General features: G+C 46.9%; 1 protein-coding gene across 1 annotated transcript; it reads right to left on the bottom strand.

Annotated features, from left to right (window-relative positions):
- Window positions 1–305: 305 nt before the first annotated feature.
- Window positions 306–11,387, bottom strand: LOC144146460 (monocarboxylate transporter 12-like). The gene is made up of 5 exons (XM_077678412.1): window positions 11,209–11,387; window positions 6,325–6,590; window positions 4,279–4,422; window positions 2,424–3,347; window positions 306–373 (listed from the first exon to the last, which is right to left on the bottom strand). Exons 2-5 carry the CDS (start codon window positions 6,557–6,559, stop codon window positions 306–308), a joined length of 1,371 nt encoding a protein of 456 aa, XP_077534538.1. The 5' UTR covers window positions 6,560–6,590; window positions 11,209–11,387.
- Window positions 11,388–12,033: the final 646 nt, after the last annotated feature.

Genomic DNA, 12,033 nt, shown 5'->3' with positions numbered 1-12,033 from the left:
TACGCCTTCCGCTAGAGAGCTTCGTGCTTCAAAGACAACAGACTTTTACAACAAAGCTGTATACCTGTACCCCCCCCCCGCCCCCCCCCCCCCCTCAACGGTTTGACCACCGTTGGCAAAAACGCCAAAGCGACAAGAACACACTTATACACTACATGCTTCGCTTCTACCCAGGTTTCACGTTAGTGGAGATGACCCGGGATTTTTCTGGATATGCGGGGTGGGGGTGTCGATAGCCGGAGTAGTGAATTGGAATTTGTGCAAGACGCACTGAACAAATTTTCCGAGCGAATTATTCCGTGGCATCACACCAAAGGCTGTGATGTCACGGATGTGGAGCCGTGCCTCACCGGCTCCACAGCCGGCTGTGGAGCTGCACAACCAGTGAGGACAAAAACGCAATGGTTCAAGATGCCTTTGAGAACGGTAAAAAAAAAAAAAAAGTCTACAGAAATTCAGAGAATTGTGTGCTAATGCTTAGCATTTCTTATGCCACTTGTCTAGGGCGTGAGTTCTTTAGAACCAAATATGGCGATGAGTAGCGAAAGACGTTGGATTATTTTATTGTTGTTAAGTTTTTTTTTTGCCAATGATGCGACTATTTCGCCTATTCCCGGCTTTCGCCCATGCAATTATAGCGATCAAGTGCCTTTATTTCGATAAACGTTTTTTTGTCGAAGACGCAAGGCATACTGCCGAGTTTGTATATACGTATTTCCAATGTTTGTTTTTGCGGAGTTCTTTAGTTTATTCTTTGCGTTTTGGGGGTGAGGTGTATAAGATGCATGTCTGATCATTTTCTAAGATCATTTTTTTCTATTTTTATTTTTGGTTTTTCAACATTCTGTCCGGCCAATTATCTCCATTTACGCTATTACAACGATGTCACGTGTTACTTTCGCCAAACCTGCCATTTTGTGGAAATGCAGGGCGTTACACGGTCCTAGCTGTTGGGGTACTCGGCAGAGAATGCTACACATTAAAACTGATGGCGTTATTCTTCAGAACAACAACAAAAAAAAAATCGAAGCGAATATCGCAGCCCACCACTAGTGGTCCCGAGAATGTAATTGCTGAAGGTTCTTAAATTATTTGAAACATACCTATTCAGGCCCCCGGGATCTTGTATGCAGGTGTAGCGTTTAGAGGTCGGCGTAGTTATTAAGGTATTATGAAAACACAGCACGTATTGCTGTAAAAACTAGGCTGTACTCGCTCAACAATGTCGCCTATTGGCTGTTGCATTGCCATTCAGTCCAGGACAGCTTTGAAAATGCCAACCTCCGACAATTTTTTCTGTCCAACAACAATAGCACTGGCTTCTACAATTGTAAGCTTCAGCACGACCAGGGTTGTAAAAAGCCCTGCCTCGAAAATGTGCAAAATGTTAAATGTGCAAAGAGTGGGTATAAATTACAGGCTTGTTCTACGACGATTTGTTGTTAGCCGTCAGGAGTTGCGAAATAACTAAAAACTTCTGCTCGCCATTTACAAAAACCATTTCTCACGCTCGGAATCTCTGGTCCTTGAACTTTGAGCTGCTCTACAGGAAGCTAAATTTAAAAAAAAATAATAATGGATCCTTTTCTGACTCCGAGCAATGAATACATGATACGCATTTGTGACATTCATTCCTCTCGACAGAGTCTAAGCATGCTACCACGGCCTGTCGACTCAGACCACGCTTTACTCATAAGCACTGCCTTTTTATGTAAGTTTTCTCCGGTGTGAGGAGCAGGTAAAAGCTGTATCATCCTCCCGAGCATCGAGGGAAAGAGTTTTTCCAACCCGGCCGTCATCGCTAGGCTGAGAAACGCAATGAGCATGTCGGCCCAGTACACACTAATGTGATAAGAGGGAATGATGAACACGCTTATTATCCCCGTCCTCAACCTGGATGAAAGCTTGATGCTTCTCATCACAAGGGCAGGCGGCATTCCACTAAGCTCCTCCCGTCGTTAGGACATGGCCAAGCCATCATTTCAGGACCGATACACCCACACACACGCATACACCCACACACACGTACATAGTAATAATAATAAAAAAAACCCTTTGCTACCGGCATTAGAATTGTGTAGAGGCAATATGGAGAAATACTGAGGAAGGTGGAGAGAAGGGAAATACCGAAGTACTAACGGACCCAGTAACAGAAACAAAGGAGAAAAAAAAGCAAGACTGCAGTGTTCTGTTACCATCAATGCGCGCAACGCATTCGGTGCGCATAATCTGCATAATTGCAGGTTAATCGAAATGGTTCCCTTCCTCTTTCCTCGGCCTTAATTTTGTTTGCGTTATTTTTCAAACAGCTAACAATAAATTGACAGAACAAGTTGCATTGTTACATTGCATCTTCACATCTTTCTACACAGCGTCGAATACTGAATGTTTCCCGCCGCATTTGTAGCAATCGAGATGTATACCATCGAGCGGCCGTGTGTATACGCCAGAACTAAACTTGCGCCACGCAACGGCAAATAAGACGTACTCACCGAGCACGAACGGATTCCCGAAGAAGAGAGGCACGCTGACCGCGCCGGTGAACCCGAACACAAAGGAGAGGCTGTCCACGCCCAAGTAGTCTGCGATCACCACGCCCTCTACAGTGACCGCAGCTCCGAAGAAGGCGGCGAACACGGTCGCGCCGACCTTGATCGCGAGCAAGCTTTCGCTCCTCTCAAGGAGTACTATCGAGGCGGCCATGGCGGCGAAACTGAGCGCCGAGAGCGTGCTACGGCGCACGAGACCCCTGTCCGCAGCGAACGGCAGGCACAGCCGTCCCATTGTCTCGGTCAGGCCGAAGTAGACCATGACACTCGCCGACTCTGCGAGCGAGAACCCCTTGTCCCTGGCGAAGTCCACTATGGTTGCGAAGAAGACGCTCTGCGTGTAGTAACCCACCACTCCGGACACCACGATCACGTAGAACACGGGCGTGGCGAAAAGCTCCTTCACCTCCGCGCAAAAGCCGCACGATGAGATGCTCCGTTTGCCCTTTGACTTCTGAGAGTTCTTTTCATTCGTAGGGGTCTCTTGGTGTCCTTCACAGTTGGCGTCGTCTTTCCTAGCACCCACGCCACGTAGTGGTGAAGTGGTAGGAGCACGACTACGCGGCGGTTCTTTAGTGAGCATTCCGAGAGGGGTGAGGTGCATGGCGAGGGCGCCGTAGAGGAGGAGACACGCTCGGAAGCCGTACGCGTCTCGAACGAGCAGTAGCAGGTTGGGGAACACGACCGAGGCCGCTGTCCCTCCCAGGTTTTTGATCCCGTTGACGATGCCTCGGTAGCGATCGAAGTACATCATGAGGACGATGGAAATCGACACGAAGAAGATGCCAGAACCGAGACCTGCACGCCAAGAAAATTCCAATGTACGGAAGTTTTGCCGTGGGAAGACTATTTCCTTTTATGTGAAGGCAGCTGCGTATTGCTGCCTGAGAAAGTTTGTTTGCTTCACACCTCGAAAAAACTCTGAAGTATAAATGCGGCGTTCGCTTTCTCATTAAAAATTACAATGAAAGACTTACTCTAACTGATGTTCATTGCTATAACTCCGATGATACTTCCTAAATGCGAAGAACAATACTGCGGATCTACAATTTAAATGCTTTTGTTGGCTTCTACTTTCTAAAACCAGCAATCAATCCAGTTTGTACGTGAGCATTTGAAAACGTGAGAAACAGCGCGAAGTAACGACACACAGAGTATAAGACACCCACACGGCGCTGACTAACAACCAAATTTTAGTGCTTGCAGGCGGCCTAAATACACATCTACAAAGCGATGGAAAGAAAAAGGAGATATAAGGAGGCAAATAACACCAAAACGAACAAAAGTTCTTGTCAAATAAAGCGTTTACATTCAACGATAAGTAAGGCCCAGTTATTTATGTGAAAGATACATGAATTCATTTTCATGCAGTAACACAGACTGTTTGATTATACAATTGTCGCCCCCTCTGACTGATGCAAAAAAGCCGTGTGTGTGTCTTCTACTCTGCGTCTCGCTACTTCGCGCTGTTTCTAATGTTTTTAAAACTGAACCAAGCAGCCCACTTGCTTCGCGTTCTAAGGCGAATATTTCAATGCACAAAAACTCTGCAACCTCGATACTACTACAATATTTCTTACGATCTATATTTAAGCTATATTTAGTGCTTGTGATGGTTGCTGAGCCGTTATATGACCTAGCGATCTAAAATCAAACTGATTTGCGTATGCTGCCTTGTCACCATAGTCACAAAGCGGGCGCTCCTAAACGAGAATATACGGTTACTTACCGTGAATGAGTCCCATGCAGAGGGTGACCACAGGGATGTCTGCGGCAAAGCTTGCGCCTATTGGGCCCACCCACGTCAGGAAGGCTCCGATCAGTGCAATCGCTGACAGCGAAAGTCTCCGCTGGAGTAGGGACACGACCAAACCTGAAAACATTGTGTAAACCGAATGGTGCAAGCGAGACATGTTAGAAGTGGTAGAAGCGGAGCGCAAGGCTGTTTAAAGAGTTTTATAACTAAATTTTTATGAGATATGACTGTCTGCGGAACTGGTACTTGCTGGCTCTCAAGAAAAAAAAAACATTCATTTATGTATAACCTTTACAGTTGACCGCCAGCGAATGTGTATGCGACTTTTCTACATCCTTAGTAGTTGGTTTAGTATTGCTGGAAGAATTGCGAAGAGGATTCATGAGGTAAAGTGTTCTCATTGTCGAAGGTTTCGCACAGCACACACACACACACACATTCCCACAGACGCAACACACGCATTCCCCCACACACGCAACACACACACACACACACACGCGACACACACACACACACTCACACACACATGCAACACACACACGCACATCCACACAAACATGCACCACACACACACCTACGCATGCAATACCCACCCACCAGCCGCACACAAGCGCCCACACACATCCACACGTACATCTATCTGTTTTAGTAAGTTGTGACCGCTAATGGCGCTTTCGGACAGACACTAAAAGCCAAAGTGGTCCATGTCGCAACCCCGATGCAAAAACGAAACCGGGAGTGTCCATACATAACCAGCATAATAAAAACAATATTAAACGTTGACTGCTCCGATATTGTTCAGTAGGACAAACTAAGTATCTGAGGAATATGGACGCGGTTAATGACATATCGAAGTCCAGCATTGCTCAAGCTCACTCTTCGTCGTTGTTCAGTGCTCTGCAGTACTTCACTTCACAAGCAAATTACTCCTCCTGCCGGCGCGTAACGGGTTTAAAGGGTTGAATAGATCATTTTCTAAGATGTAAATGGCAATATTTACAGCGGCGTGCTTCCAGAGCAAAGGAGCCAGTAAGCTCCGGACAAATGGCTTTTCCTGCCTTTGTATGTTGCACTTCTTACACCCACTGCAGACCGCACTGTAGGACACGCTACATGGTGTACTGTTCTACACAGCAGTGTCCACACCCTCTGTGCTCCTCAAAGCCCCATACTTGTCTTGGAAGTTCATGCTGGGCAGCTCGAGCCGGCAACAGCAGAAGAACCTGGCACTGGGAACTCGCAGCGTGGCTACATACAACGCGGCCCCGTTTTCAGAGCTATCCAAAAGAAAGACACACCCTTCTTAGTGATTTAAAAAAAAGAAATACTTCTTCTCTCTCTTTTTTTGTGTGGCATACGCCCGTGCTGTATGTATTTTTATCCTTATAACCTGTGAGGGTCTCAGCCGTACCATCTTGGTTCCACAATTATTCCGAGGTAAATTTTAACACGCGTTTTTGGAAACGATCAGCTCCCGAAGACGCAGTATGTAAGCAGCGTGGTTTGGCTCGGAGCTTCTTGCGGTCAAAGTGCGCATGTGCAGCTTTCCCGCTCATGGCAGTCCTTTCAACAGTGATTACTCTGCAATTTTTTAGCGAAATGAAAAGTTCTTTCGCACAGCTAATACTTGGGGTGAATACTTGCTATGTGCACAGTTTCAAGCCATGGGAACTATCCCATAGAAATGCATGGGGAGTTAAATTTGATAGCGAATTACACAAAAAAATAGTCAGAAACCTGAAATGTTCTTTTATCGTTTTAATCTTCACGTTGGCTTCTAGCTTTATGCCAAATATTATTTTCCTAAAGTGGTTTTGCTAGGTTCCCGAGAGGTTGTAATTTTGAGCGAGAAAGCTGGGTATGGGTTTTATCAAAACCGCGGGGTTCAGCAAACAATGAGACAAAAAAAACCCAGATCACATGCGTCTGAGTGAGTAATAAATGAGTGAGCCTAATTTTTTATATATTTGCATTCATACCGATAAGGATTTGAGGAAAAGGATAAATGCCAACTGACACCTGCGGTGAAGTTAACGACGAAGGCGATGCTCTGTGGCCAGTTGGCCTGCCTCCTGTCGGCGAGGAAGAGGTCCATGTAGCCGACGCAGAGGAATCCCGAGCAGCGGTCGGCGAACGACATCAGCAGCTGCGCCGCGAAGGCGACTAGGGCCACGTCCCAGCGCCGGTCCACGTTCCTCGCCCTCCACCGCAACTCTGGGTTGCGAACCAGCCTCGGTTCTCCCCGTACCGGCATTCTCGTTTCTGGAGTCCTGATGCGCCTTCTCCTGCAGCAACGCGCATGCCGAAGAACGCAAGGAGGGGCAAGATTGAGGCCTCTTTCGGACCATTTCAAAAAAGGACATATAAATCGCACACCGTTAAAAAGTTCAATCATACTTGTACCTGACTATATCATCATCATCATCATCATCATCATCATCATTATTAACATCGCCATCAACATCACCAGCCTGTCTACGCCCTCTGCAGGGCAAATGCCTCCCCCATCAATCTCCAGTTATCCCGGTCCTGTGCTAACTGCGACCAATTTATCCCCGCAGACTTCTTGATCTCATCTGCCCATCTAACTTTCTGCCACCCTCTGCCCCGCTTGCCTTCTCTAGGGAACCACTCTGTTACCCTTAATTACCAACGGTTATCTTGCCTTCGCATTACATGCCCTGCCTTCACTCATTTCTTATTCTTAATTTCTGCTAACGTGTCCTTAACACGCGTTTGTCCCCTGACCCACTCCGCTCTCCTCTTGTCCCTTAATGTTACACCTATTATCTTCCGTTCCATTGCTCTATATACTGGTACAATATACTTAATGCTCGTAGCCCAAGGGGGGGGGGGGGAGTTCGGGATTATAGGTAGGTGTATATAGTAACTGTTGCTAGAGAAAAATGTCAGCATTGAAGTTTGGATACTCGCTCACGGAGGAATGAAGGTTGCAGCGTAAAAGGGTGAATTCCGTAGTATAGAAAACATCACTGAATTACAAAAAACTCAACTAAAAAAACAAGCCCAATCGAGGATCCGAGCCTGCTAATTGCGATACAAGGGACCCAGTGCTTATGACCACTGGGTAACTTTTTCCTTTATTGCGTGGGAGAATACGTTCAAACAAGACAGTACGAGGACACTACATAGTCAAGCAAACAAGGGAATACATTAAAGTTAGGAAGAACACAAATACATCAAAGTTCAGGCACACACACTAAAGAGTTCAAAAGAGGGAACCAGTCAGGTGGTTGGTCAAAAGAATTTACACATTTTTTACAAAGGCCCCAGTTTCACGGAAATATCGCTTCGTTGATCATGGTGGCGCAGAATACCTATCACATAAGCGACATCGCCATAGACTATAGAAACCAATTAAAACGTACATATCATATGGATGAGTGCGCTTGGATGGGTAGCTCACCAGGGTAGCCGAATGGCAAAAATTGCATTGAGAAAGGAGTGATATCCATATATTTTCTGAGCGTCCACTGCAAAATGTCCCAGAAAAAGACAGCTCTCTACAATTCACAAAACAGTGATCAATTGTCTCTGGTAAAGGACAGAGGTGGGAATCTGTCGACCAAGCTATAAAAAATTGCGGATGATCTCTCTTTCACAGGGATCGGTAAAACACAAAAGTGAAAGGGTCCTTAATAGGCGCAGTTGAATGTAAAAGAACCTCCTTCATGTGCGAAGGGTTCGCGAGCCTGACCCCGCATGACGACGTGACGCCGACACGCAAGAATAAAAAAATAACCGGTTTACTCCGGGACAGCAAAACCAAAAATGACATGCACAGAAACAGCAGCTTGAAACACATAACGGTCAACTGTAGGCGCTCATTAGCGTCATGATGCGCTACTTCGCTTCGCCTCTCCTAGACTGCAGCACCATCTGAATGAGTCTTAGGGAAGGACATAAGGCGCGTTCGTAGAGTTGCTGACATCGCTGTTCATAGCGCAGTGGTCAGAGCGCCACGTACCTACTGTTGTGGGGAGAGGCGAGAGAGTTCGTGGGCTCGAATACGGGCGCTGCCGCGTCAGTGACACTTTTTCTGTCGATGTCACTTCCGTGACGAATGTGGCGTCACTGAGATGTTGGTGTACCCGGGCATAAAGCTCTTTCGTGTTATAAAGGCCCTGGCTTTTCAACCATGTTTTAGCAGGGAGCGTACCAGTGTATAATTTAAAGAAAAATGTCGTGACACCTGGCGGAACACACATTTTATACACTATTCAGGACGTCCTGGTATGGACACTGGAGGTACCGGACACAGTTTGAAGGCATGGGGAAAAGCCCAGAAACCACAGCGTCGGAAATAAACCCGCGCGAAGCATTAAATATGTACTCAAGAGTAAAGCGAGCCCGTGTAAAGCGAAACGTGCCCACTACTTCTTTGAGGAAACCGCGCTGACTTAGGGCTGCTTCCACAGACACCGATAACACAACAATATTAGAAAGAAAGAAATGTGCAAGACGTGTTTGCAGTACAGCTTTGAAAAAGAATGTAGAGCATTTCCAAAGTAGAATAAGCGAGAAACAAGCTGCTGAACAAAAATGACCGCGTATCTTCGTATTTCGTTGCTAATGTCGACTAAACGCGACAGTGGACTGGCATCCTTCCAAGTAATGCGTCTCTTCTCCTTAAGCTCAACTCTCATGCTGTTCCTCTGCCAGATGTTAGCTAAAGTCAATTTAAAATTTACGGCGTTCCACTGCTCCAAGTCGGGTGCCTCGACACCAGCGCTGCTTGCGGTGGAGGCGCGCGTGAATCGAGGCACCGTACTACAACGTTTATAGAACCACGTTGCCCTACTCCACGAGCGTATCAAGGAACGTGGAACCTATCTAGTGGAACCTTTCGTTGCTGTTGCCGTTTTGTTTTTTAAGGAGCTATAGCAGCACGGGCAACAGCAGGCGACGGTTTTCTACCGTTGATGTGGTATTTCATTTGCTATCGCAAGAACCAAGCATCCATAAATTTTTAATAAAGGAACACTGCAAATTTCACTCATGTATTGATTTTCTGCCTTATATTTTCGTAATGTCCCGTTCTTGTTAAACAACGTTGACAAGTATGATCCCTGACACCGGACTTAGACGTTTAAATTTGGCTGTGGGTATATAAGGCTATTGCGCAGCTTCTGTTTTACTTTGGCCGGTGGCTGAATCGAGTCACAGACAGACATACAGACAGACAAAACTTTCTTCATTGAAGCAGATCAAGAATGACGATCGTCTTTAAAAGATGAACAAGCCCAATTCCCCCTCGCACAACCGGAAGAAAAAGGTTATCGCGACGCATAGGCTCACTACGCGAACACTAAATAAAGGTTGCGAAAATCCGGTGAAAACCCTGTATCCTGAGTCGAGAGCAATGCAACACCTGTAGAATGTAAAGAAGGTGGGTCACACGAAACGTGTTGCCCGCCCGAGCACGAGAAAGGCTGGACAGCTGCCGCTCACGCCAATAATTCACATGGCACTGTACCTTCACAGCCTGTTCTGACCAATGCGAGCCAGTACTCTTCTCTTCAGTACTCTTCGCTTCCTGGGAGGAATGGTTGAACCCGGGTCCCAGCGTAGGTGTCAAGTCGACCCAAGAACTTCTGGTGGCCTACTGCCTTCGTATTAGTGCCGAGCCTCTGAAAGTTCTACGGACCAGCCGTCTCCTAATGAAGCGACTGTGGCACGACGGCCCGGACTAGGGCTGATTAGAGAATTAAGTTTTTTTTTCTCTCTCTCGCAGTACGATTCAGACTCTTCTGCCCTTTTTAGTTGGCCTTACATGTTTTACTGGCGTACCATTTAGCGAAGCGTCGTATGTGCGCTTGTGTGGACCTACTTTGACTCGTAGACTTTACTAAGCTTGGTACAGTCGACAAACCAACGAAGTAAAGTCACATTCTTTCACGCGCCAATCGCGCCGTGGGTTAGTTTCAACTGAGAGAAACTTTGTGACCACCCGCCGGCGGCCGGCCGACCGGAGGGTCGGCGAGCCGCGCAGTAGCGCAGTCAAGCCAAATCATCTCGAGTGAGCATCATACGACACTTCATAGGAAAGCGGTAAGGAGGATGCAGAGAGGATGACAGCATTTTTAAATTGATTTTTATACATAAATAACGCCGCGTAAACGGACCAAGAGTGGTTGAAACCTGGCCTAAGGGTTCCAGAACACAATTTGCGCAAGTAATCGCACAATCCTTACAAATAACTCCAGTGACCCTATAAATTTTAGATCACAAGTGAAATTCCGAACTCCCACGCACGCAAGAACACACAAAAACCGGAAGTTGTGTACATAGCTTGCTTGCGATGTCACCCACAGCGCTTTCTGGAGTACTGCTCTCAGCTTTCAAAGCGCTTCTCAAGATAACAACACAGATATATTCACAGCCTTCCACCGGGCAAGCAGTGATCCAAGATGGCCGCAACAGTGACATCAGTTCAAGCTATATATAGGTTTTGTATAGGCATTGTACTCTTGAGAGTGGTTCCCACATGGGCTTCACGCGCTCTTACATACAGATAACAAGACAGTGAGCAAAGCAACCCACCGTAGGCGTGCATTTGGCACAAAATGTTTCTCAGCTTTTCGTTGATCGTAAGCGATGCTCTAGTAAGCACCACAGCTCTAGTGACACTGCCACCGGGCTCTTCTAAGAATGTCCTCAGATGAAACTCACCAAACACAAGATCGCAAATATGCCATCGCCTGTTCGACGTCTACATTCCCTGCCTTGTCCGTCCTACGCTGGCATAGCGGTGTAGTGCCTATAGGCAACCTTATAACCCGTTCACCGGACGAGCGGGCTTTTAAGTTGTGCAGAAAGCCCATATGCGCAATGTACGCAAACCAACCGCTGAAGATTCAGCATGAAGTGTAGAGCACTTACCCAGTTGAACTTTCTCTTGTGGCGAGACAGCGAGTAACAGTTGTCAACGCAGAGCCCGCGACGCGAAAGCGAAGCGGCTATCTCATTGCTTACTCTGCTGTACATAAAAAAGAGGAAAAGACGAAAAATGAACGAAAAACAGGAAAGGAAAGATGGCACAAGTGGGACAACCGCTGTAGTGAAAGGCACAGCTCCGTCTTATCTGCTGCAGAACATCCAGAATGACAGACAAAAAAAAAAAAAAAACGAAATCCATAACCAAGGTCGGGGCCACAACACTGATTACGCAACACGGAAAAGCCGAAACAGCGTTAATTCTCTGTAGGCATTTCCACGCGACGAAAGGCAACACTGCCTAAAAGAAAATGGAGGCTTGAAGATACCTTTCGAATAGCCTTTGTTCTTCGCCAAGCCAGGCCCCAACTCAGACGAGTATGTACGTCTTTCGACAGCCGTTATTCATCCGAGCGCTCACGAGGCTGTGGAATACGTTTTGCACGGCACAAATTGCAGGCTTCCTCTTCTAAGAGGCGTCGGAAGCCTGAACCGCAGATGTCGGGGGAACATTTTGAGGCTTCGCAGAACTGTTTTCCTGCCAGCCGCACCGCGTTAGCTTGGAGTGACGTGCGTGCGATACGCCAGAGACCAACGACACAGATGCATGCACAAGCTACATCGGGACATTGAGCAACACACGCCACCACATGCACTATGCAGACATGTGCACGGGTGGGTAGACGTGTCGCAGCTGTTGCGGTTTTCGGTTATGCTTCATCCGAGCTGTTAAAATTACGGATTGCATGGTGGGCATGGAAACAGCCAGAA

This window comes from Haemaphysalis longicornis, unplaced genomic scaffold (assembly GCF_048455015.1).
Source record: "Haemaphysalis longicornis isolate Haplotype H1 unplaced genomic scaffold, Haemaphysalis longicornis Haplotype H1 scaffold_7, whole genome shotgun sequence".
NCBI lineage: Eukaryota > Metazoa > Arthropoda > Arachnida > Ixodida > Ixodidae > Haemaphysalis > Haemaphysalis longicornis.
This window is presented reverse-complemented; position numbering and strand designations above follow the sequence as displayed.

Coding starts and splice junctions, on each gene's coding strand:
- LOC144146460 (XM_077678412.1), bottom strand. CDS start 6,559: ATGCCGGTACGGGGAGAACCGAGGCTGGTTCGCAACCCAGAGTTGCGG. Junction 4,423..6,324: donor CGTCGTTAACTTCACCGCAG/GTGTCAGTTGGC, acceptor CAATGTTTTCAG/GTTTGGTCGTGTCCCTACTC. Junction 3,348..4,278: donor CTGCATGGGACTCATTCACG/GTAAGTAACCGT, acceptor CTTGGCGTGCAG/GTCTCGGTTCTGGCATCTTC.